The following is a 26,168-nucleotide window of genomic DNA, read 5'->3' as shown; positions in this document are numbered from 1 at the left end:
AGGGCCTTGGGGTACCTTGGCTGCACAGGAATAGGGGATGCACAGGAGCCCACCTGTTCTTTTCTCTGGGCCAGCCCTGCCTCAGATCTAGAAGCCACTCTAGATACAAAGGTGGATGTGTGGAAAGGGGGTGGGGGATCAGAAGAAAGGGAGGGAGGGTGGGGGAGAGGAATCTCTGTGGCCGGGGGTCCTGTGATTTCATGAGGCTGAGCACCCCAGGCCCAGGACACAGAGATGCTGGGCCACAGAACCAGAGATGTCAGCAGGCGGAGCCTGAAGCTGCTGCCTCATTTCCCCCCTCCCCTCCCCTTTCCTTTTCCTCTTCCCCACACCACCCATCTAAGCTGAGAGAAGACGCAGATTCACTCCTGTTTGCTGGGGGTCTGGGGACATGTGGATGCCTCTGGATGCCCCAGCTGTATTCTGCCCCTCCTGTGTCATCCTGATCAAATCACTTAAGGATAGAAACCCAGTTTGCATGGGTGTTCACATCATGACCTCATGGGATCCTCCAGCCATGCTCACCATAACACATCATATCTCATTCAATCCTCATTACAACTCTACAAGATTCTGTTAGTGCACCCACTTTACAGAAGAGAAAACTGAGACTTAGAGAGGTGGCGTTAATTTCTCAAGGTCATACAGCTAATTAATGGCAGAACTGGAATTCAACTCAACTCCAAAGTGTGAGCTCTCCTATAATCCCAGATAGAGGAAAGAGATGATCACTAGCCTCACCGTACAGATGAGGAAACCAATTCAGAGAGGTCAAGTCACTGCCAATGGTGGTACAAATGGGAAGTGGTGGAGCCAGGATGCAAACTCACTTCTTTTACCAGCAGCCCAACGTCTATTCTGCCAACAACAACAAAGTGAGGCATCCTAAGTAGATGAGCTCAGAGGTTCTCTCCAGCTGAGATCTTTTTACTTTCTGGGTTGGGACAAAGAGGAATTGGAAGGAGGATGAGTGTAAATAAAGAAGCAACTTGGTCTTCTGGCTGCGCCTCACACTCCCTGACTCAGGAAGCCAGTGGGGCTGCCCCAGCCCTGCCCTTTCAGTCTCACCACACCCCTCACTGAAGGAGTCATTCAACAAACAGGCTGGTCAACACTTGGAGCTTGGATTTCCCAGACCACAAGCTGACCACTCCACGGCCTCTTCCCTGAAGCCACCGTGTCCACAGTCACATCCGACACAGTGGCACCCGTCCCGACCCTCTGACTCATCAGAGCGTGCCAGCAGTGGGGGTGGTCCCCACGGGAGCGCATAAAGCACCCGTGGACCCTGGGCATCCACGCTGGGACGAGCACACACACACACACCTTCTGTCCCCAGCCCTCTCCCTCACCCGCCCTGCCCAGCACCCCCAGGGGCGCGCACCTGGCCGCCTCCCGGCAAGGACACACCCCGGGGGGAGGAGCTGCCGTCGCGGTGGGGCCCAGCCCACACCGGCTGCGAGCTCGCGTTCCGCTTCTCCGCCGGCCCCGGTGGATCGACATGGCCCAGGAGCGTCCCAGCCTCGCCCTGGAGCCCCAGCACGTCCAGCGGTTGCTGCTGTCCTGCCAAGAGGCCAAGAAGTCCGCCTACTGCCCCTACAGCCGCTTCCCCGTGGGGGCCGCTCTTCTCACCGGGGACGGCAGGATCTTCTCGGGTAAGGGCGGCGCCTGGGGGTCCCCTCCGCGGCAGCCTGGGCGGAAAGTCAGAGGAGGACGCGGACGGGCAACAGGGGTGCTCCGTCTCCCCTCTCCGCTGGGCAGGGCCGCCACACCCCCCGGCCCTGCCTGCCGTTCCAGACGGCCGGGATGAATATACTGCTCAAGCCCCATGGCTTTCCATTCCTGGGGGGCCTGGGAAGCGGAGGCGAGATGGGGAAGGAAGTGGGGAAGGGGAGGCCACAAATGCAGAGCCTCGGGCAGCTCCCGCTGGAGCCGGGAGGGAGAGGGTTAACACTTCCTGAGCCCCGCCTCTGTGTCTGGCACCCTGCAAAGACTTCAAGGCTACGAGTGCAAGTCCTCACCGCCCCCACCCCCCACCCATCAACCTAGGAGTTACACCCATTTTTTGTAGTGAAGAAGGTCCAGAGAGGTGACATGGCTTGCTCGAGGTCTCACGGGTTTCAGTGACCAGGGCAAGGGCGCCCCAAACCCTGCTTTCTTCCTGTCACCCACCACCCAGGGGGCTGGCTGGGCGTGAGATCGAGTAATCCAGGGCTGACTCCTTAGTCGAGCGCGGGCCTTGCAGAAAAGGAGCCAGGTGGGTTTCAGGTGGCCAGTATTGAGTGCCCTCCTGCGGAGAGAGAGACAGGAATCTGAGCCGGCACAAATCTGTTCCTAAGCGACTTTTCTTTGGTTTGCTGGCTTCATAGAAAAGCTCACTTGAACAATAATTCAGACTTGTTTTTGCTAAGCTTAGGGACATCCCCTTTAATGACAGTGGGGAACAGGGCGTGGAGGTGGCCGGTACGCGGAAATGCCAATTGCCCCTCCCCCCGCATTCCCACTGCTGCCCCACGCAGATGAGAACTGGTCCAGACGATAGATGCGAATCCCTAGCCTGCCCAGTGCTGCCGCCCAGAATCCCCCTTCCACCTGGCGGCAGCCATCTGAAGGACCAGAGGCTTACATGTGTAATCTCATTGGTAGCTCACACCCACCCCAAGCACCCCGGGCTCAAATGTGAGGCCCTTGCCCCCACCACTGTTCAGCTGGGAGCCTGGCTGGAGTCCCACACCTCCCCCTCTATGGTGGCCCTTCTGGGCTGTCCTTGATGTTCATCTCATCCTTTGCCTTTTGAGATTGGAACTTAGAGTTTCCCTGACTCCCAAATTTGCTTTCCTGTGGGGGATACAAAAATCTCTGAGTATCATGTGGAAATTCAGGCCTGGCCCAGTGGCTCAGATGAGCATTAAACATTAACCACTACCTCAAACAACACTGCAACCCACAGGCTCAGGGCCTTGAACATGCAATCCGCTATTGATTCGTCCAGCACCTCCATATCTCCTATGGATGGTGTACAGAGAGGGGCCCTCCGCATCCTTGCATTGATCTATTCATTCAACACATGTTTGCCAAACACCAATATGTGCTAGATAACGTATCAAGTGCTGGAGATGCCGCTGGGAGCAGAAATGACGGTCCCTGCCCCCACGGAGGTCTCCACTCCTCTTGTACAGGCCATGGCTGCAAGTGGGAGCCTCAGCCAACGACTGTAGGAGAGAACAGATGAAGTGAGCAGAGGTGGGGCCTGTTTAAATGGCAGGGAAGGACCTGATGTCACCAGGAAAAGGGTCGTGCAGTGGGCATTTGTGGAGGCATTATGGGATGGGTACAGGCCCTGGAGGAGTTAGAGTCTCCTGAGTTTGCATCGGCACAGCTATTTCTTGGCTGTGTGTGACCCCAGGCTAACCCTCCTGGGTCTCAGCTTACACATCTGTAAACGGAGGATCACAGGGCCTGCCTTTCAGGATGGCTGTGAGCAGAGCTGGTGTTCCTGGCCCAGCAGTCCTCCCTGGTGGGCGGTGCCCCTGTCGCCTCAGTCATGAAAGATGTCGGATTTCACCCTGGGTGTGAAGCTTTCCATGAGCTCATGCCTTTAAAGGGGCGACAGTGCTTAGCACACAGTTTCTGGCCCACGATAGGACTGTCACCACTAGTGACTGCTTCTACCACTCCCATTAATGGCATGATGGTGATGGCTTAGAGGCAGATTGTGGAGGACTTTTGAAGGCCGAGTGGAGACACTGAGATTTGATGAGGTAGAAAGTAGGGAGCCAAGAAAAGTAACATGAAAGGGGGTTTGAGGACAGTGTGTCTGACAGGTGCTCAGGGAGGACGGGGGCAGAGGGAAGAGTGTCAAGGGGGTGATGCATGTCTTGCTTGCTGACTGCATGTTGCCTGGCCTATAGTTCAGGTTCGTTGAATGTATGAGAGAGTGGTTTGGCCTAGGTCACTGGCAAGTGGGGTGAAGAGGAAGGAATTATCTGGGAGGGTTGTATGGGACACATGGATTGGACCTAGGGTGGGCCATATGAGAATGAAAGGAAAGAATATCATTCTAGGGTTTCCAGCCAGGGAGACGAGGGGAAGGATGAGACAGAGTTGGATGGTGCTGGGACATTGTGGGCAGGGACCAACAGTCATATTAATAACTACAATGGATTAAGCCTTCTCTAAGCACTTCTATCGGAGAAGGCAATGGCACCCCACTCCAGTACTCTTGCCTGGGAAATCCCATGATCGGGGGAGCCTGGTAGGCTGCAGTCCATGGGGTCACTAGGAGTCGGACACGACTGAGTGACTTCACTTTCACTTTTCACTTCCCTGCATTGGAGAAGGAAATGGCAACCCACTCCAGTGTTCTTGCCTGGAGAATCCCAGGGACGGCGGAGCCTGGTGGGCTGCCGTCTATGGGGTTGAACAGAGTCGGACACGACTGAAGCGACTTAGCAGCAGCAGCAGCAGCAGTTCTATGGGGCTTCCCAGGTGGCTTAGGGGTAAAGGATCTACCTGCCGGCGCAGGAGATAAAGGAGAGGTGGGTTCTATCCCTGCATCAGGAAGATCCCTAGAGGAGGAAATGGCAACCTACTCCAGTATTCTTGCCTGGAAAATCCCATGGACAGAGGAGCCTGGTGGGCTACAGTCCATGGGGTCGCAAAGAGTCAGACCCAACTGAGTGACTGAGCACACACACACACTCACACACAAACACGTCTATGAAAGATCTTTTTCGATTTCATAGCCACCACATGAGAGGAGACAGTGGGTGCCACATGCGTTAGAGCACTTCAAGTTGCAGACACCAGAAACCAACCAGCACTGTAATGGGCAAAAGTAGATCCTGCCTCAGGGACAGCTGGATCCAGGAACTCAAGCGCCACCATGCTCTTCCTTATCCTGGATGCCGGTTCCTTCCTTTTATCTAAAGGTGGGCTTTCTCCAGGCATCGGGAACATGAGCTCAGGCATCCCTAGTTTACATTCTTCCAGCCTTAAAAGCAGAGAGGGAAGAATTCTTTCCCACTAGCTCAAGATGGAAAAATTCCAAGGAAGGGCTCTGATTGGTCCCTCTCCAGTCACATGCACATCCCTGGGCCAATCACTGTTGGCACAATGGAATAGTATGATGGGGCCAGCGGATTCATACACAGGCTCCGCCTCGATGCAGAGAGAGTGATCTGTTACTACCAGAAGGAGTGTGGAGGTAACAAGCAGACCTAACCAAGAGCCAAATGCACATTTACAAATGGGATAACTGAGGATCAGTTTCATCTGTTTCCAAATTCCTTGCTCCTTCTGCTGCCCCTCACTGCAGCATGGATGTGCAGAAGAGGGCAGAGAGAATTGTGCTGAGGAGAGGGGACTGATGGAGGGCATTCACCAGAACCCCTGGGTCTCCTTACTTAGAAGGAAAGGGAGAGCAGACGGCAGGAAGGCCAGGCTTGGAGAGAAGGGGACCTTGAACAACCAGAGGAAACCTGGTAGGGCATCAGGGGGTGAATCAGAGATGATTAGGACACAGACACTAAGCTCCAATACTTTGGCCACCTGATGTGAGGACCTGACTCTTTGGAAAAGACACTGATGCTGGGAAAGACTGAAGGCAGGAGGAGAAGGGGACAACAGAGGATGAGATGGTTGGATGGCATCAGCGACTCAATGGACATGGGTTTGAGCAAGCTCTGGGAGTTGGTGGTGGACAGGGAAGCCCAGTGTGCTGCCGTCCGTGGGGTCACGGAGAGTCAGACAGGACTGAGCGACTGAACTGAGAAGACAGGGCACAGCTGAACTCAGACGCTGTGAGTTTATAGCTCATAGCGGGATGCGTCGGCCCAGTTCTGTGACTTTCTCCAGCCTCACAAAAGACTAGCCCTCCGTGGAGTTACTACCCTCAGGGGCAGCTGGTGTCTCGGCCAACTCAAAAGCAAATCTGATAGCCTTGCCGTCATGATCTCTTCATAATGGCTTTATTTCCTCTGTTATCCCTGACCCTGGCCAGGGCCTTGTGCCCCTTGCAGCTGGGCCACCAGGATGGTAATTAATAACTCCAACAATTACCTTCTCTCGTTGCCGTGGGGAGAGGAGAGGAGGTGCTTGTGGGGGAGAGAGAGCTGCTGGGGGACTGGGGCAGCAAGGACCCAGAGAAGAGTTAGGATGGGACCCAAGGGGGTGGGGGTGGGGCCAGCCAGGGCCGCCCAGGTGGGAGGGGCTGGGGGAGACTCACGGAGGACCACCCTGTGGGCACCACCCAACAGATGGGGGACTTCCTCTTCTTCAGCTCAAGCTCTTGGAATGATGGTCTGCCCCTCCCTTTCCTCCTCTCTTAGAGCGATTGTAGCACTCTGTTGCCATGGATGGAGGGGGGAAGGTCATGGAGTCACTTTACTGGATCAGCTGTAATTAATTTGGGAGGGAAAAACCATATTTAAAAAAAAAACAAAACTTAAGGACATTCTGGTTAACTGCTGAATGCAGCTTGTTTTGACTTAACCTTTAAACCCGATCCTTCATCTATCTTCCCCCATCCAGTCCCTGCCCTCCGGATTCCCTCCCGGGGGCTCCCTTTCTACCTCAGGACCACTCTTTATGCTTTATACCGCAGGCCTCCAGGTTCCCTAACCAGCTTTCTCTCCGTATAGCCCTGCCCACCCGTTCCCATCCCAGCCTCATCCACTGGTCCTCTCCACTGTCACTCAAAAGCAGCTTATCACAAAGACAGGCTTCGCTAACACCCCTCAGCTCTCTGGTTGAGTTAGGATAGAATTCATTAGTGAAACTGCCGAGTTGCATTTGCAGCGGGCAGGGAGGCAGGAACATGGAGAGAGGGGAGTGTTCAAACACATGGCTGTGACATCTGTCTGGTGCAGTGGTTCTCACGCGTGGCCCAGACCCACAGCCTCTGACACCTCCTGGGAATTTGTTAGAAGTTTCCGTTCATGGGCTCTGATCCAGAACTGCTAAAGCAGAAGCTCAAGGGGTAGGACTCAGAAATCTTGTTGTTGTTTTTTTTAATTAAAAAAAAATGTTTATTTGTTTGGCTGTGCAGGGTCTTAGTTGCAGCTCGTGGAATCTTTGCTCTTCCTCCCGACATGTGGGATCTAGTTCCCTGACCAGGGATTGAACCTGGGTCCCTGGATTGGGAGCACAGAGTCTTAGCCGCCAGACCTCCAGGGAAGTCCCTCAGAAATCTTTTAAGAAGCCCTCCAGGAGATGCCCACTTGCTTGAATGTGGGAAGCCCTGCTCTAATCTGAAGATCCCTCAGAAGGCAGAGCAGATGCAGATGCAGGGGACAGTGCTCACTTCTCTGGGGGACTGGTCCCAGTCACCTCCTTGTGAATTCCTTTCCCTGCTGTTGTCTTGATGATATCCAACCCCAGCTCTACCTTAAGTACCAAAACACCTGAGAACACAGCCTCACTGAAATGCCACAAGGAAAAAGAACACTCTGTGTGTCTGTCAGGCCAGGACATGAGTTGCCTTCCTGCTCCTAGTCTCAGCTTTTACCTTCTGTAAAATGGGGTTATAATAGCATTTGCCCTACAGAACTGTTAAAAATTCCATGGAGTGCCTGGCAGATAAAGTGAAATTGAAAGTCTCTCAGTTATGTCCGACTCTTTGCAACCCCATGGACTACACAGTCTATGGCTTTCTCCAGGCCAAATACTGGAGTGGGTAGCCTTTCCCTTCTCCAGGGGATCTTCTTAACCCAGGGATCGAACCCAGGTCCCCCTCATTGCAAGCGGATTCTTCACCAGCTGAGCCACCAGGGAAGCCCAAAGGAAAGCAATAAAAGAAAAGATTAAAAGAAAGCAATTAGTAGTAATAGCACTATCTTTATAGTATTATTTTTGGTACAATCTTTTCTAATTATGGATCCCTAGCTTGGCACCATCCCAGGCCGTCTCTCCTGTATGTTTGAGTCAGTGAGGCGAATACCAGAAATGGAGTTGGTTTGCCTGGATAGATGATGTTTTTGTTCTTTGGGCTCAGGGAAGCAAAACAATATTGTCTTGCCTTTCAGGATTACAGTTCACGGCCAAGGATTTCCTTCCTCCCTTCCTCCTCTTTCTGTTTTTTAAAGCAAGACTGGGAAATTACACTTGAACTTGCTAGAGGCCTCAAATACACTTATTCCTTCGCACCTCAGAGACTTAGCATCAAAGTGCAAAAATCCAGCCCTTTGATGATAAGTAACTGAGCATCACTGTTTTCGGCTCTGGGCCCAATGACTGTTCCAGGCCCTGATCATACGGTAATGCATAGAGACGTTCCAGGAAAGTGTTAAAGCAGGAGAAATGGATTGAGAGAGTTGGAGGTGGTAGAGGGAGGAAGAAATTTTAGATAGAGTAATCAGGGAAGGCTTCTCTGAGGAGGTGACATTTAAGCAGAGATCTAGGTAGAGTGAGCCATGTGCTTAGAGCGGGGAAGAGAGTCCCGGGCAGTTAGAACAGCCAGTGTAAAGGCCCTGTAGCAGGTGTATACTTGGAAGCAAAAGGAGATGAAGTCCAAGAGGTAGGCAGGTTGGCACCAGATGATGAGGGACTTTTTGTAATCATGGAAAGGATTTCAAAGTGGCCTGAAGGGCAGAGACAGGGTAACTGTCACACCTTGAGTAGAAGCAGCAGAAACTCAGTCCCACCACCACCAAAGCCTTGCCATTCACGCGATTAGGAATAGCAGCTCCAGCTGCTGGACATTTAGTCTGTGCCAGGGCTTGTGCTCCAGAGAAGCAGTACTCTTGCCTGGCAGATCCCATGGATGGGGGAGCCTGGTGGGCTGCAGTCCATGGGGTCGCTAGGAGTCGGACACGACTGAGCGACTTCACTTTCCCTTTTCACTTTCATGCATTGGAGAAGGAAATGGCAACCCACTCCAGTGTTCTTGCCTGGAGAGTCCCAGGGATGGGGGAGCCTGGTGGGCTGCCGTCTATGGGGTCGCACAGAGTCGGACACGACTGAAGCGACTTAGCAGCAGCAGCAGCAGCAGCAGAGCTTGTGCTCACTGCTTTACTTGCGTGAACTCAACTCATTCCCACTAGAGGCCTGAGAGGAAGGTGCTGTCGTTTTCGTTTTACAAACTGAAAATGAGACATTCAAGGAGGTTCAGTCCCTTTCCCAAATTCTCAGAGCCAGAGGGCAAAGGGTCCCAAGGCAGAACAGAACCCACGGACTCTTTCTACAAAATTCTATTTGAACAGTAGGGTATGTGAGCACGCTGCCTTCTAAAACACTCTCTCCATCTCCTTTACTGGATTGTTAACGTTTTCACACACAGAAAAGGAAGAGTTCTCTATAAGAGGTCATTCTGAACTTCAAAAGCAGACACAGGCAATTGTCTTCAGAGTCTGGACCTCTGGAAGTCTGACAATTTGCTTTAAGAGCACCTCAGCAAAACCCAATATTTATGTGAATCATGTCTAATGGGAAGAGTGTTCCTGAGTCAGGGACAAGGCAGGGGCTGGGAGGGTTGCTAGACCGAAGTGGAGTGGGGAGCAATTCTTCTGCTCCTGGGAGCAGCAAAAGTCAAACACAAGGGAGCCGACTCTCGTCCCGGCCTGACAGACACAAGGAGCGGTTCTTTTTCTTTGTGGCATTTCAGTGAGGCTGTGTTTTAAGGTGAGTTGGTGCTTAAACAAGGTCACAGGTCAGCAAAGGTGGGAGGGGCAGGCAGGTGCGAGCAGGCAAGGATATGTTTAAAGGAAGTCATTTCCAACAGGGATCAGAAACCTGGCTGGGGAGACTAGGTAGGAAGCAAGAAAGACTCGTTCATTTATTCACTGACCTAGCAGAGGGGCTGAGCATTCAATGGCGCCCGCTTTCCAGGCTGCAGTAACTCACATGTGAATATGAACACGTGCTTTGCCAAAGCAGGCAGTCCATAAACATCAACCACTCCTTTCAGGGTTACAACTGCCTGACTGCTGGCTGTCCTGTGTCCCAACTGTATTAATTGATTCCCGTGGGGCTACAAATGATACAAAGGCATGCAAACTGTTTTAGGCAAAAGGAGGGTACGTCGGTTCCTATAACTAAACGGTGGCAGAGCTGGAGTGTTTCTGTACTTCAGGGGCAACCGGTAGCAGAAGGCCAGACTCTTGCCACCGTCTCTCATCTGAGTTGATTTTCCTTTCACCGTGTCCTATTGGTCTCCTCTGTAAAGAACAGAAACTAGCCCGCCACCAGGACCCAGGCCCAACTCACAATGTTAGAGAACAACTTAAATTCCCTCACAGAGGGATAGTCTGATTGGCCCAGGGTAGGTCAGGTGCTCAGCTCTGATTGGCCCAGTGTGGGTCAGTTGCTCTGCTCTGATTGATCCAATGCGGGTCAGGTTTCATCCAACACTTGCACTCACATCCCATTGGCTAAACCTATAGGACTCTACGAAGCTTCCTGGGAGGCTGGGAAAGCAGTTTCTAGCTAGGTAGGGACGTGCCCAACTAAACTCCAGTGGATTTTTTTTTTTTTTTGGCCACACCTCCTGGCCTGTGGGATCTTAGTTTCCCAGCCAGGGATTGAACCCATCCCCTCTGCATTGGAAGTGCCGAATCTTAACCAATGGACTGCCAGAGAGAAATCCCTAAACTTCAGTGGGTTCTACTGGAAGTGTGAACACTGAGAACAATTAAGTCTTTGCCATAAAACCCCCTGTGGCCTGTGAGTATCTGTGTACTTCTTTCTTCACACACATTGGACCCACTTACAACTTCTGTGGGTGACAACCCAAAGTTCACCCAGCCGCTGCATCCAGCCCTAGCAGCAGGATCCCTTGGTGGTGTACAGTCCCCCTTCTCAGGTTGAGATGTGGCCCTGATCATCCAGGGGCCTGAAAACTAAAAAATAGTCATCTGCCCCTCACTTCATTCCCGCTCGGGCACCACGCAATGTGGAGTAGGAAAGACTAACCGTCATCAAATCTCCCATTAGGCAAACGGAACACCCGTGGACCACCAGTCCATGCAGTTACCAAGTCTGTGGGGCAAGAAGTGTGAAGACTCTGGTGCGCTGGAGTCCACCTTGCCTCCCTTTTCTGCCCTGGGGGTAACCCCCTTGTCCACTGAGGCTGCTGGCTTTGCCCTCTGGGAGCTTCTTCCTTGACCATTTATCATCCTCGGCCGTACAGCCAAAGTGAGTGTCCAAGAGAATACCCTCCTGGAGGGCACACAGCTCTCTGAGCTTACTTCTGATGGTAGGGTCTGGGGGGCGCTGTATTTTCTAGGGATGGAACAATTGCAGGCTTTTATAGGCCAGACCTTTGGCTTCATTGGCTACCCAATTCTGTCACACCCAAAGAATCCTTTCTGTGCAACAGTTCTTCAGCCTGCCAACTCCCCTGTTTTACTGACTGGTTTCCCTGCCCAGCCCTACTCTGCTGCCTCTTTTGAACGGTGGCTACCTTGAAGCTCCCGAAACAATGGCTAGGTGGAAATGACAGCCTTAACCAGATCTTTGCCACAGGGTGTCTCCCGTTGCCAGGTAGAAAATCCTCTGAGTCAGTAATATAGTTTGCCTTCCAGTTTATTCCAGGTTGGGGCTTTAGCAAATAATCTGCCAGGAGTATCAAGGGCCATCAGATTTCCTTCTTGCCATATCTTTGTTTTCTTTCACATTGATTTAGTTGCTAAGTCATGTCCGACTCTTGTGACCCCATAGACTTAGCCTGGCAGGCTCCTCTGTCCATGGGATGCTCCAGAGAAGAATACTGGAGTGGGTCACCATTTCCTTCTCCAGGGGATCTTCCCAACCCAGGGATCGAGCCCGGGCTTTCTGCATTACAGGCAGATTCTTTACCAACTGAGCTACAAGGGAAGTCCCATTCCCAACTGCTGAGCCAAGGCCACTTAGTTTCGTTTTGTTCTTTTTGTCAAAGCTACATCTTATTTTTACTGCAAATCTCTGTTTTAGTTGGATATAGATTAAGTTACTCTAACCAAAAGATCCCAAGATGCAGAGACTCGAATTCTTTTTCTCTCCCATAATGATTCAGAGCAGGCAGCTGGTCCCGGGCAACTTAGAGCTTCCCAGGTGGCACTAGTAGTAAAGAACCCACCAGCTAATGCAGGAGACAGAAGAGATGTGGATTCGATCTCTAGGTCTGGACAGTCCCCCTGGAAGAAGGCATGGCAACCCGCTCCAGTACTCTTGCCTGGAGAATCCCCACGGACAGAGGAGCCTGGCAGGCTACAGTCCGTGGGGTCACAAAGAGTCGGACATGACTGAAGCAACTGGGCACACACGCACCAGGGCAAGCAGGCAACTTGACCCTGCTCCACGAGTTGACCAGGTTTCCAAGTTCCTTCTGTTTTGTTGCCGTTCCATCCTCATGAGCATAAAGCACATGGTCAAAGCTGTCCCACCCCACCCCAGTCTCTGCAGGAGAGAAGAGAGGACGAGGCAAGTCTCTTTACAAAAGATGAGATCCGGAGTTTCCTACCTCACTTTGTGCCACATCCTATTAGGTGAAATGCTGCAAGGGAGGCTGGGAAATGTAGTCTCTGAGCAGCCCTGGGGTCAGCCATATTGGATTGAAAATGACCTGTATTACTTAAAGGAAGAAGGAGAAAATGAATACTGGGGAACAATGAATATCCTGCCTCAGGGAGAAGGGCAAGCTGTGAAGAGTGACGTACTGTCTATCACACCCTGATGGTCCTGGGAGAGTCCAGCTCCTGTGGCCATCGGTTCATGGCCTCACCTGCCTGCAAAGGGGAAGTCTGCTGGTCAGCCACTCTGGCTATGCCAGTGTTGTGTCTCCTGGGAAGAGCCCTTGCCCATTTATCCCCAGGGACACTCCACAGAGGGCCACCGGGGAAGAGTCCCTTACTCCGGACTGTGCCACCTTGGCAGCCCACCTTTCCCTGGAGGAAATGGATGGCCTTAAGGCTTGTATAATCACAGACACCCTTTGCAAAGCCTGGGAGCTTTTTGTTTCTTATTTTGTTGCTTTTGACACTTCTGTTTTGTAAATCAACTCACAGAGAACCCTGACAGCTGGTATCCACATCAAGAATTTGACCCAGGCCCGATCTTTGAATCAGCATCACCATGTCCCAGGCTGTGGTTTCCGTCTCTGAGACCCAGGCGGGGGCTCTGCTCACCTTCTTAAGCTTCAGCATCTCCCTTGGCCCTGACCTCTGCTGGGAAAATGAGGGTGGGGTCATCAGCCCTGTGAGGCTGCGCCTGCTCCCAGGTTCTGCTTCAAGATGCCAGCACTGGGGAAGTGATGAGAGTGGGAATTCCCTGGGCAAAGCCACCACACCAGTGAGTCACAAGCCTCCCAGTGCTTCTGGTCAAATTGCCCTCTCCTTCCCCTACCTTGTTTTGAGTAGCGGGTCCCTCCCAGCTCTGGAATGGGGCAAGCTTCTTACTCAACACATGCAACAGGAAGTGGTTTTGCTGGTAACACAACTGGACTCTCCTCTCTTCTCAGGGTGCAACATAGAGAATGCCTGCTACCCGCTGAGCGTCTGTGCTGAACGAACTGCCATCCAGAAGGCCATCTCGGAAGGGTACAAAGAGTTCAGGGCAATCGCTATTGCCAGGTGAGTGAGAAAGGCCAGTCATAGCAATACTCGTTCATCTGTCCAGCCAGCGTCCACCACACACCTGTTACTCACTCATTCATTCATTCACCTGTGGTGTTTATTCTGAACTTCCTATGTGCCAGGCACTCTAGGCGCTGGGCTGAGGGCTAAAAGTAGAAGATAAATATGAAACAGACTCTGCCCTTGGTAAGCCTAAAGAGCAGATAAACAGTCAGGACAACTCTAAGACAAAGGGAGGTGTGTTCTTGTTCTGATAGTAGTGCCAGGTACAATAGCATCCCTACAAGATAACATAGAAAGGCCACTAAGAAGCCTAAAGCGAGAGGGACCTAAAAGCACCTGATTAGACTTCCTGGCCACTGTACCCATTTTACAGTTGAAGAAACTGAGACCCAGAGAGGATGAGCAGCTTTCCTAGGAATTAGTGGCAAAGCTGGGACAGATAGACCTCTAGAGTCCAACTCCAGAGCTCATTCCACTTTGCTGTGCTGTGACGGGAAATGAAACCCTCTTCCCTGCTCTCCTTGAGCCAATCCGGGGATCCTGTCTTCACTGTCCAAGCTGGCACCTTTGCTTGGCATCAGTCACCCCTAGGTGCAAGAACCAGGATAAAAGGACAGGCTGGTGGGGTGACAGCCAGGCAACCCAGGTTATGGTTTAAACTGATCAGATTCCAGCCCGAGTGCTGGCTGAACAAGAGCACTTATCAGCTCTCTCTACATGCCCCAAACATAAATATCCAAGTTCCCACGTGTGCCCTCAAAGGGAATTCTTTGAGTTCTGGCCACGGACCCAGACTCAGTGGCTTCAGGATGCAAGTGATATGAATGGGCTGTTTTATTAATTCAGACCCCATTACACTTCTGATTTAATGATAAATTACTCTTGTGTGTACCGTTGCATTGTCTTTGAGAGAGAGTTCTCTTAGCAAGATAACAGCACAGGGAAAATAGGTAGGAAATGTTGAATCTACCCAGAAAGAGACTGCAGGGCTGACCTGGTGTTGGTCTTTAGAGACATCTGGGTGTATGGGTCGTGGACTAGGAGTAAATGATCTCTTCGTTGTCAGGGAGATGCAGGCCTTTTCTGGCAGAAATATGAGGACCAGGAACAAGGATGATGGGGTCTGCGTGACAGAAACCAGCCTCCATTTCTTTGATAAGATCCTCAAAGGAGCTTGGTCTCGCCCCTGAGGTGATCCACTTTATTGAAGGTTTTTTCCCCTGAGTAACTGGAGCCAAGGATGCGCTTCTGGAGGAGGGCCTCAGCTTCCGAGAGCTCTCCGTGGGACCAAGGTCTGTCCTGGCTTCCCTCCGGCTTTGGGAGGAATAAATGAGGCCGCCCTGGGAACATTCTGTGCAGATGAGCAGAGATCAGGATGTGAATTACACTTCAGGGGAGAAAAAAGAGGTGGAGGGGATAACTCAATTTCAAAGCTGATCCAAGAAAATAATGATATTCTGGGGAAAAGGAGGCCAAAGTCAACAAAAGGAGAATGGCTAGGTGGCCCTGCTCTGTTTAGAATGTTCCAGTTGAAAGACTTTTTCTCTTGGTCATTGTCTACTCTTCAACATGACTGGGTTTTGTTTGTGATGATTAGTAAATGTCCTTGTTTAAACAAAAACTACATTTTTTCCAGCGCCCAACCGCTCCTCTCTGGGTGCTCAGCCTGCACTGGCATCCCCAAGCCAGAAAAGCAGTCATTACTGCTCTAATGATTTGTTAAATTGAGAGTGTGGATTTAGAGAGTGAATGGGAAGTGCCAGCTCTCTTGTTAGTGCTGATGGGCGTGCATCATCTCAGAGAGCCCCCTCGAGATCTGTAAAATGCAATGTGTGCAGCTCAGGGGGGATTTGGCTAACGAGGAGATGAGCTTTCCCCCCTGGGGTCCCCGCTGTCATCATCAAAGTCGATAGGTTTCCAGCCCGTCAGGTCTGATGAGCTGGCCTCAGTGTGTGCCCAAGGTCAGCACAAAGCACAGGAAACTGTCAATACCCAGCATGAGGCAGGGGAGGCAGAGGCTAGAGGAAAGGAAGAGGGGGGGATGAGAGGAAGGAAGGTCCCTGTGTGCCCAGCACCTTCTGGGGTGCTTCTAGTCCCACCTCTCCCCTGCGCCTAACCACTGTCTGCCTGTAGCTGTGACATTTACACACAGATTTGATCTCCCTTTGAGACTTCAAGGTCCTGCAGGCCAGGACTCTCTGACAGGTCTTTGTTGCTCCCTCCCAGGCTTGCCTAGCACAGAGCAAGCTCTCAGGAACATGCGTGCAATGAAATAAAAACCAGAGACTTCCCTGGTTGTCTAGTAACTAAGACTCTGTGCTCCCAATGCAGGGGGCCTGGATTTGATCCCTGGTAAGGGAACCTCCCTGGTGGCTCAGACGTAAAGCGTCTGCCTACAACGCGGGAGACCCGGGTTCAATCCCTGGGTTGGGAAGATCTCCTGGAGAAGGAAATGGCAACCCACTCCAGTGTTCTTGCCTGGAAAATCCCATGGGCGGAGGAGCCTGGTTACAGACTATAGTCCATGGGGTCTCAGAGTCGGACACGACTGAGCGACTTCACTTTCACTTTCTTTCAGGGAGCTAGATCCCATATGCCACAGCTAAGACCCTGCACAGCCAAAGTAATTAACTAAAAAACAAACAAACAAACAAAACTTGGTGGACTTCTCTGTGACTCAGTGGTAAAGAATCTGCTTGCCAACGCAAGAGACACGGGTTTGATCCCTGATCCCCGAGCACATGCGTCACAACTATTGAGTGTGTGTTCTAGAGCCTGGGAGCCGCAGCTACTGAAGCCCAGGCGCCCTAGAGCCTGTGCTCCACAAGAAACTAGAGCCTGGGAGCTGCAGCTACTGAAGCCCAGGCGCCCTAGAGCCTGCGCTCCACGAGAGAAACCTCGCAGTGAGAAACCCACCCCACAACTAGAGAAAAGCCCATGCAGCAACAAAGACCCAGCACGGCCAAAAATAAATAAATACAGAATAACAGAGTCCAGGACTTCCCTGGCAGTCCAGTGGTTAACATTCTGTGCTTCTAATGCAGGGGGCACGGGCTCGATCCCTGGTCTGGGGAAGATCCCGAATGCTGTACGGTGCAGCCAAAAAACCCAAGCACAGCCTCCAAAGAGCTAACGAGAGGCTCTGGCTGCAACATCAGCCGCTTGGTAACCAGAAGGGTTCATCCGGCTCAGTGTGCATCCTGGGCAGCGGTCCCCACCCTCTCAGGTCCCCAAGGGGTCCCTCTATAGCTAGGAGTGTGAGTGTGCTCAGTGAGGACCCACCTTTCCATGAGCAGGTGCTTTCTTTAACTGGACCTCCAGAGATAAAAGGGAGTTGTCATGAAGGTTAAATAAAGCAGCAGCCCTCCACTCTCTCTCCCCTCAGCTGCTTTATTCAATTCACAGCATCTGTCTCTAGCTGTAATTGATACGTGGTTGGCTGATAGGCTGATGGTTTGCCGGTTATCTGGTTCACCTGATTAGTCAAAAACTCCCGAGTGCAGTGAATTCCACCTGCTTTGCTCACGGCTCTATCCCCGGCACAGACAGTGCCTGGTGTATAGTAGGTGCTCAGTAAATAACTGTTTGTCAATTAACATGAGAGAAACACTGTAAGATGCTTTGGAGGGTGTCTGGCACATTCTAGGCATCTATTAAATAATATGATAATTATTGTTAATACAAAATAGGTTAATTATATAATATTATACCACGTAAAGCACATAGTGTATAATAAAACTGTATATGACAAGGTACAAAAATTATGACAGAGCTCATCTATCTAAAGGAATAATGCCCAGTGACTAGTATAGGCAGTAATAATGTGTGTATTGCATTCTAAAACTTAGGAAGTTTTTTGCACGTCTTAGTTCATTTTATCCTAGCATTTCTACAGTGTGGATGACCTTATTCCCCACATTTTATAGGCAAAGAAATGATCCTTGCACGGGTTAAAATGACTTGGTCAAAATCACATGTAATTAACAAAAGGAGGAACTGATCAAGAACTGAATTTTAAATCCTGTGATCTTCCAGAGACATCAGAGAACTGTGGGTCTTAGAAGCGCAAAGATGATGGTGACCACTGGCTTAACCTCTGACGCTTTATCAAGCTTGGAGGTTCTTACAGTTTCCTCTTTCTTTAAACACCATCCTTTGTCCTGCTCAGAACTGGAGGGCTGCCTGCGGGTGCCTTCATCCTCAGAGACAACCCCTTGGCTGTAAGCTTCTCTTCTCCAACTTTCTCAGATGCAGGGTACCCAGTTTTCTCAAGGACTCACAGGTGTCTTATTCTTTTATGCCTCAGGACCTTTGCACATACTATATCCCTTGTCTGCAACAGAGAAAAACCCGGAGCTTCAGAATAGCTCTCTGTTACTTCATCTTAGTGAACCTGTGTCCTTGATGATAAATGGTCATCTGGATGCTCAGGTTATACTGAGAATTAAATGAGACAATGTCTATAAGTGCCTGGTCCAGAGATTGGAGCAGATCAGGTGCTCACTATTGATGACTTATGAACTCTACGCTTCCTCCAAGGACCAGGTCAATGCTACCTCCTCCATGAAATACTCTCTCTCCCTCCCTAGTCAAGGATCATCTCCTGCTTACCATGTGTTCTTACTGTATGTTGTTTGAAATGATAACTCATCTAGTTTTCCTTGTCACCCACTAGGCTGAAGGCCAGAGACAAATTCGCTTTAACCTTTGTGTCCCTGGGTTGTGGGTGATAGTAAGTGTTCACTAAACATTCTTTGAACACACCAATGAAAAGAATAGTCCTACCCATGGTCTTGCCTCTTGTGAGTGTGGAAAGTTCTGTCCACTTCTCACCCTCTAGGACAGGCTCATCTGTGAACCAGGAACTGCCTTGAGGGATTTGACTTAATCTGCAGGCAGGCAGGACTCCTGAATTTAAGCAATCATTCTCAAGTTTCCAGAGACTGATCCATGTTTTTGTTTCTCTGCTTCCCCAGTGACTTGCAAGATGATTTTATCTCACCCTGTGGGGCTTGCAGACAGGTCATGAGAGAGGTAAGCAACTTCCCTTTCTTTCTGGAATGGATCTCCCCTCCTCTTCCCTGCTCTTCCAGGCCCTGGGAGCCAAGCCAGGCCAAGTGAAGAGACACAGTGACTGTCCTATTAGCTGGGTTGGCTGACTCCTAAGGCCTTCCCAAGCTTGCATGAATCACTGGAAATTATTCTTTCATTCAGCAAATACTTCCTGAGTGAGTGTCTGTTCTGGGCTAGGCATTGACCCTGCTTTGGCGAGACAGCGGTGAAAAGACAGGCCAAGCCTCACAGGCATTATAGTCTAGTGTAGAAGACAGACAAATAAGGAGCAAAATAAATCAACAGTTAGAGTTGCTGAGAGTGAAGAGGGCTACAGAGAAAAAAAAATGCAGAAGGAGTTGAGAGCGACAGAAGGTGGAGCTGACTCTAGGTCAGAGTCAAAGGTCAGCAAACAACAGCCCGCAGGCAAATCCAGACTTCTGCATGTTGTTGTCCCACACACCAATTCACACGTTCCCTCTGGCTGCTTGGGTCCTACCAGGGGAGAGAGAAGAGTTACAACACGGACCTAATGGCCCGCAAAGCATAAAATATTTACTATCTGGCCCTTTATGGGAAACAGTTTGCCAACCCCTGCTTTTAGATGGCCGGGAAGGGAGTCTCTTTGAAGATAACATTTGATCAGAGATATAAATAAGGAGAAAAGATGAGACAGACCAAGATCTCGAGATTTGCAGGTGGAGGAAGCAGCAAGTTTAATGCCCACACGCTTGGTGAGTTGCATGAGCAGTTTGAAAGCCAAAGAGGCTAGAACACCGGGCAGGGCTTGAGGGGTGGTGACGGGTAAAGATAGAAAGGCGGTCAGGGGCGCATCACACAGGGTCTAGTAGTCCTTGGATAGAGGGTATATTTCACTCCAGGAATAAAGGGAACTGAATCGTACACTTAAAAATGGTCAAAATTATAAACCTTATGTATATTTTGTGATATTAAAACACAAGTTGGGGGAAGAAAAGAATAAAGGGAATTCAGTGGCTATTTTTAAAAAGAAGAGACTCAAAGGATCTGATGTACTTTTTACAAAGATCTTGGTTGGAAGCCTTCAGTTTCTTCAATTCTAAAAACCAAGGGGCTGAATTCGATCCTTTCTTCTGAATCTGGGCTCAATGAGGTTTTTGATATACACATGTACATTTGAGGAAGAGGGATGTCAATAGCTCTGATGGACTCTCAAAGGGGCCTGTGCCGGCCAGAGCCCACAAAGGCTAAAGCCACCAACTTGAAGGGTCCCCAGGCCTTGAGCTCTGATGAGACATCCTCGACCCCTCTAAATACAGCATCTCATTTAATCCCCTCGCCCCGCCTGGAGGGAAGTGTGGGTCGTTTGTCAGAGAAGCAAGTGACCTGCAGAAGGACACACAGCACGCCAGTCAGTGGCAAGCTGGCACTCACTATAGCCGTTCCGGCCGACAGCAAAGCCCACACTCCCCTCGTAAAGGCCCCCTCCCTGCCTTCATGGTCCTACAAAAGGGACACATTATTTTTGGCCACAGTAGAGATAACATGATGCTGTGCAGAATCAGAGTGGCTTGTTCCATGGGGGCTTCGCTTTGGAGCTGCTGGAATTTGGTGGGAGGCGGGTGGGGGGTTCAGTTTTGCTGTTGAGTCTTGGGTGGTTACTAGCATCTCTGGAACACACAGACATCCTCATCCTCCTGCTGCTCGCCAGGCCTGCAAATCAGGCACAGTTAGCAGGACTCATTTCCCAAATCTAGATGAAAAATGCCACTGGGAAGGCTCTGAATTCACATTAGGGACTTCATTCACCCCGGTTAGAGGGGCACAAATGGCCGCCCAGTACCACGGCATGTCCCAGGCCACAGGCAGCAAGCACATCAGGATGCCAGCTCCCTGACTCCCCAGGCCCTGCCTCCGTCTAATTGCTCAAGGCTGTTTTCTCCACGCAGATCAGATGTTGGCAAATGAGAGATGGCAAATGGAAAAGCTGAAGGAGAGAGAAGCAAAACGGAAACCAAAATGCAAATAATAAGAGCTGAAGCTTGGGGGCTGGAGGCCTGGCACTTAAACTCGCCTCCACTCAACTTTCACCCACACCCTCAGGCAGAGCCCGCCAAGCAGAGAAATTTCCTTCCTTAAAACATTAGCTTTAAAAAGACGGACTGTGCCCTATAATAACGTGGTGGTTCAGGCCGAAGCATCAAGAGCAGGCTGCAGAGCTGGCGGTCACTAGGAGCCCTAGCTGTCAGTACAGATGGCTTCCACTGGGCATTTACTACATGCCAGGCACTGCGTGCGGGCCCCTCCCACCCACTGCCTCCAGTACTCTCCATCTGGCCAGGTAGAGCCTCAGGCTGTTGACTCCAACTCCCCAGGCTATGCTCCATTACACTGCTGACCTAACTCTCCACCCAGGACACCTATCTTCCTGCCTGATACGTCTTTTGTCTCTAAAGCCATTTCACAGATCAAGACAGTGAAACCCAAAGAGTTTCATCATCTGCCCCATGTTTCTCTGCAAAGCCTCAGTTTTCTTATCCGTAAAATGGGAATAATATCCACCTGCCTCAAAGCGCAGATGATGCAATCCTGCTGTTCATTGTACAGTGTGTGACAGGCACGCAATCTCTCCAGGTTCTCAGAAGTTATCGAGAAGCCCCAAGGGAGGAAGATATGAGTTGTCCTTTGTCACAACAGGAGGGGATCTGGCCCCAGGGGTTAGATATTGTTCTTATAAAGCCCCATTGTTGTTCAGTTGCTAAGTTGCATCGGACTTTTTGTGACCCCCATGGACTGTAGCACGCCAGGCTTCCCTGTCCTTCAGTATCTCCCAGAGTTTGCTCAAACTCATGTCCATTGAGTTGGTGATGCTATCTAGCCATTTCATCCTCTGCCACCCACTTCACCGTTTGCCTTCAGCCTTTCCCGGCTTCAGGGTCTTTTCCAATGAGTCAGTTCTTCATATCAGGTGGCCAAAGGATTGATGAGTCCTCATCATGGAACAGAGCGTTTACTGCCCCTTAGCAATGTGCCAAGCACTGTGCTAACTGCTCATGCCATCTTTCACTGGCTCCACCCTCAGGCCCTATCAACCAGGTATGATTATTATCATTCCCATTTTACAGGTGAGAAAACCGAGGCACAGAGAGGCACATTAGACAGTAAGAGGCACTCAACCCAGGCCAGACTCAAACCAGGGCAGCCCTCCCCTCAGCCACACTGCCTCCCTCACGCTGGCTTTGCCTCTTTTCCAGTTTGGCACCGACTGGGCTGTCTACATGACCAAGCTGGACGGCACGTATGTTGTCAGGACAGTCCGGGAACTGCTGCCTGAATCTTTTGGGCCCGAGGACCTGCAGAAGATCCAGTGAGGGATGGAGAGCACCCTCTGCCCAGGAGCCCCTGCATTCCTTCACAGGCTAAAGGGGACGACCACCTGGAGGACTTCGTGAAGACATTCTCACAAACCTGGGGACATCTGCCAAACAGGCCCAACCCCCCAGGCACTGGGAGGAGACTGTTTTTGCAATTAACACTGGAGCACCAGGTTTCTCCTGAAGTGATACAGCGTTTCCATTCCAGCCCCTCCTTGCAACCCCTCTTGTCCTCCCCAGAACTCAGGGCACCCCGTCCTTCTCTCTCCTTCCCATGGGCCCTCTTTCAAATTCCAACCTAGTCTGGACTGCTTCACCATCTGCCTTCCCAAGGTTCTGTCCTGCTCTGGGTGACTTTTCTAATGATAAACATCACAAAACATTCCAGAGAGGCTTTTAGCTCCATCTCTGTCCTTGCTGTAGCTCTCAGGAGGGGCAGTCTTTATATTAAATACAAAGACCTGGACTCTCTCTGCCAGGAAAAGAATCAGGCACCTTGGATCTGTGTAGCTGGTGTGGAGAGCTGAGTCTTTAGGTCTCTGTGCCTTCTTCCGATGAGGGGCCGCTGGACTGGGTCTTACTGCAAACGGCCATCTCTAGAATCTGTTCTGGGCTAAGTCAGACCTGGGCCCTGCATGCTGTCACCCCCAAGTATAAAGGGGACAGAGGGGGCTGTTTGTCTAGATGGGAGAGCAAACATCTCTCTGAGGACCTACTGTGTGTCCAGTGTTTTTACCTGGATTATTTTGTATTTAAAGTACTCAGTAAAGTAGCTATCTCCCCCTTCTTACAGTTGGGGGCCCTGGGCCTCAGAGAGGTTGAGTAACTTGCTTTAGGACCACAGCAAAGTTTAAACCAAAATCCAGGTCCCATCACTTCCCCCTTGTAAGGTATAGTTCGGGCCGAGGCAGAAAAGGAAAGATGACCTCAACGGAAGTAGGTTACCTTTATTCAGGCAAGAAGGGGTGACAGTCGACCGGGCTGAGCCCCAAGAGGGATCAGGGAGGCTCCATATTTATAGGGAGGTTTGTGGAAGCGATAAGGGAAACGTTAATCAGGCGGGATGTTTTGGGTATTCTTTAGTTGAGTGGCATTTGTAGTTGGGCAGGGGGTGATAAGTCTTCTGGGCAGGTGTAGGGGGTGGAAGGTTTCTGGACAGGGGGTGATAAGTCCCAGATAGATAAAACCGGCCTGGAGCATCAGGGCGGGACCTAAAGTTCTGTTTTGTTTTCTCCGAAGTTAGATGATTCAGCAAGGGCCTTTGAGACTCTTGTTTTCTTTCCTTCACCCCCAGGATCTAGAAACAGTGCCTGCTCTTTGCCATGTGCTGTGATGTAGCAGACCTGGAATCTGAACCAGGTCTGACTCTTGAGTGTCTTTTTCTACTTTTCCCGCAGCTGATGTCTGGCTGCTTTTATTTACTGAGTCTTTTCTATATGCCAAATACTGCAGAGAAAGATGTATAAGAAACAGTCTCTGCCTCTGAGGAATTTGCAATCTGATAGGGAGAGAGGTGTAAATAGGACTCACGCTCAGAAATACACACTGTGATCCAGGCTGGTAGCAAGTGCAGGGGGGCAGCACGCTGCCTTCTGGGGAGTAAAGAGGGTTGGAGAGGGAGTCTGTTTCGTTGGTGCACTTAGGAAGGTGAGGACTGAAAAGGGAAGGAGCTGGGCTGGCTCTGTAAAGGGGGCTGGCAGCTCTGGGTGTCCTCCCTGGAGGAACTGGCCTTGGGGCCAGCCTTTGTGGCTGGGGTAAGAATACAGCATGGGTTTCCTGTTTCACCCCTTCCCTGGGAGTCCTTTCTTTTGAGATCAGAGCATCTGCAGGGATTACTGGTGCATGCGTGCTAAGTCATTTCCATCGTGTCTGACTCTTCGTGACCCCATGGACTGTAGCCCACCAGGCTCCTCTGTCCATGGGATTCTCCAGGCAAGAATACTGGAGTGGGTTGCCATGCCCACCTCCAGGGGATCTTCCCAGTCCAGGGATCGAACCCGTGTCTCTTACACCTGCCTATGTTGGCAAGCTAGTTCTTTACCACTAGCGCCACCTAGGAAGCCCTACTGTCTGGTAAGACTGGCTTTTCCATTACCCACCCAGACTTACCCGCTGCCATCGTGAGAGACAGAAAAGTAATATTTCCAACATTCTGCATGATGCAAGACTGCACCCTGCCTTTCTCTAGAAATGGTTGCTGAGAACTTCAGCACACTCTTCTGAATGTTCTCAACCAGGAGAAGTGAAGAAAGAAAAGAGAGGAAGCAGGAAGAAAACGGGCCAAGACATTAACATCAGTTAAAACTCTGATCAATGGAAATTTAGAGTAGTGGGTTATTTTCCTTACTACATATCTAGATTTTTAAAATTCCCAACATATTTCTTTTTCATTTAACAGCAACAACAAAAAGATGGTAGGAGTTAAACAGCCTCCTAACCATGTGATTTCATTACTCTGAGTCTCAATTTCCTCATCTGTAAATCAGCGGTGACAGCTCCCAGGGAACAGCATTGTCTATGGCTCAAAGGAAAGAATGCCTTATTGAGAGCCCAGTGCTGGGCCCTCAGTAAGCTCTTGATACATGCCAGCTGTTCCTCTTATGAAGGGTGACAAATCTGGGTCCTTTGCGGGTGGACGTGATTTTTGCAAACAGGCTTTTACACTCTTTTAATAATTTTTTAATTGAGTTCCTACTGGGTTGGAGGGCTGGGGCCACACCCTGGGGTTGCAGCAGTAAAGACAGATAAAATCGCTGTCCTCACGGGGTTCTGACTACCTGTGGGAAAGACATCTAAGTCAGCGGTTCCCAACCTTTCGGGCACCAGGGACCAGTTTAGTGGGAGACAGTTCTTCCCTAGACCAGGGGGTAGGAGTGGTTTGGGGGTGGGCCACGCCCACCACATTCACTGTGCACTGTATTTCTGTCGGGAGTTCCCAGATGGCGCAGTGGTCAAGAAACTGCCTGCCATTGCCAGGAGATGCAAGAGATTCGGTTCAATCCCTGGGTCGAGAAGATCCCCTGGAGTAGAAAGTGGCAACCCACTCCAGTATTCTTGCCTGGAAAATCTCATGGACAGAGGAGCTTGGTGGGCTACAGTTCACGGGGTCAGATACAACTGAGCGCGCACGCACTGCACTTATTTCTGTTATTACATCAGTTTCACCTCAGATCATTAGGCATTAGATCCCTGATCTAAATGATTCTAGGGACTTTCCTGGTGATTCAGTGGTTAAGGCTTTACCTTCCAATGTAAGGGGTGCAAGGTCAGTCCTTGGTCGGGGAGCTGAGATTCCCACATGCCTTGCAGCCAAAAAAACCAAACCATAAAAAAAAACCAATATTGTAACAAATTCAAAAAATACTTTAAAAAACGGTCCACATTTTTAAAAAATCTTTAAAAAATGGTCCACATTTTAAAAAAATCTTTAAAAAATAAATGATTCTGTCCATCGTGACAAGGGCCACCCAAGGGGAAGTAAGTGCTCTGGGGACAAGTCGCAGGGGGAATGGAGCTAGCCTGAGAATGGGCAGGGCAACCCAACCCTAAGGAGGAGATATTTCAGCCGGGGCACAAGAAAGGTCAGCCAGTTAAGGAGTGGGATAGAAGGAGGGGCAAAGAATGAAGACTGGAGGACTGAGCCTAGTGTTCTGTGCGTGCATGCTAAGTCGCTTCAGTCGTGTCTGACTCTGCAACCCCATGGACTGTAGCCCATCAGGCTCCTCTGTCCGTGGGATTCTCCAGGCAAGAATACTGGGGTGGGTTGCCATGCCCTCCTTCAGCAGATCTTCCTGACCCAGGGAGCAAACCCACATCTCTTACATCTCCTGCATCGGCAGGCAGGTTCTTTACCACTTCATGGGAACAGACTGGTGAAGGCACTTTGCAAAGAAGGATTCCAGAAATTGTTCGAACAATGTCCCCTTGGAAGAATGACACTCATTTGGCTGCAGAGAGGCTGGGATGTTTGTTTTAAATAAAAGCACTTTCATTTTGCAGTCCTGCTGTTCTGAGGGCTGTGATTTCCGAGCAGCACGTGTTCTATTGTTTAAGGCTGTCTGTGTGTTTTAGGACCCTAAAGCTAAGTCCCAGATTCCCATGGACATAAATAGAAGCCTGTATGTCTCTGCTGCTCTTGCCAGCTGCTGCTAACTGCTTATGTAAACTACAAGATTCTTTAGGATTTCCTTTTGGCAGGGAGGAGGGAACAAAT

General features: G+C 50.5%; 1 protein-coding gene across 1 annotated transcript; it reads left to right on the top strand.

The window, feature by feature from the left end:
- Nucleotides 1-1,286: 1,286 nt before the first annotated feature.
- Nucleotides 1,287-25,984, top strand: CDA (cytidine deaminase). The gene is made up of 4 exons (XM_061394367.1): nt 1,287-1,655; nt 13,433-13,544; nt 18,527-18,584; nt 21,836-25,984. Exons 1-4 carry the CDS (start codon nt 1,502-1,504, stop codon nt 21,950-21,952), a joined length of 441 nt encoding a protein of 146 aa, XP_061250351.1. The 5' UTR covers nt 1,287-1,501; the 3' UTR covers nt 21,953-25,984.
- Nucleotides 25,985-26,168: the final 184 nt, after the last annotated feature.

The sequence above is a fragment of the Bos javanicus genome, chromosome 2 (genome assembly GCF_032452875.1).
Source record: "Bos javanicus breed banteng chromosome 2, ARS-OSU_banteng_1.0, whole genome shotgun sequence".
NCBI lineage: Eukaryota > Metazoa > Chordata > Mammalia > Artiodactyla > Bovidae > Bos > Bos javanicus.
The sequence above is the reverse complement of the archived record's forward strand: the minus strand, read 5'-3'. Positions and strand labels throughout refer to the sequence as shown.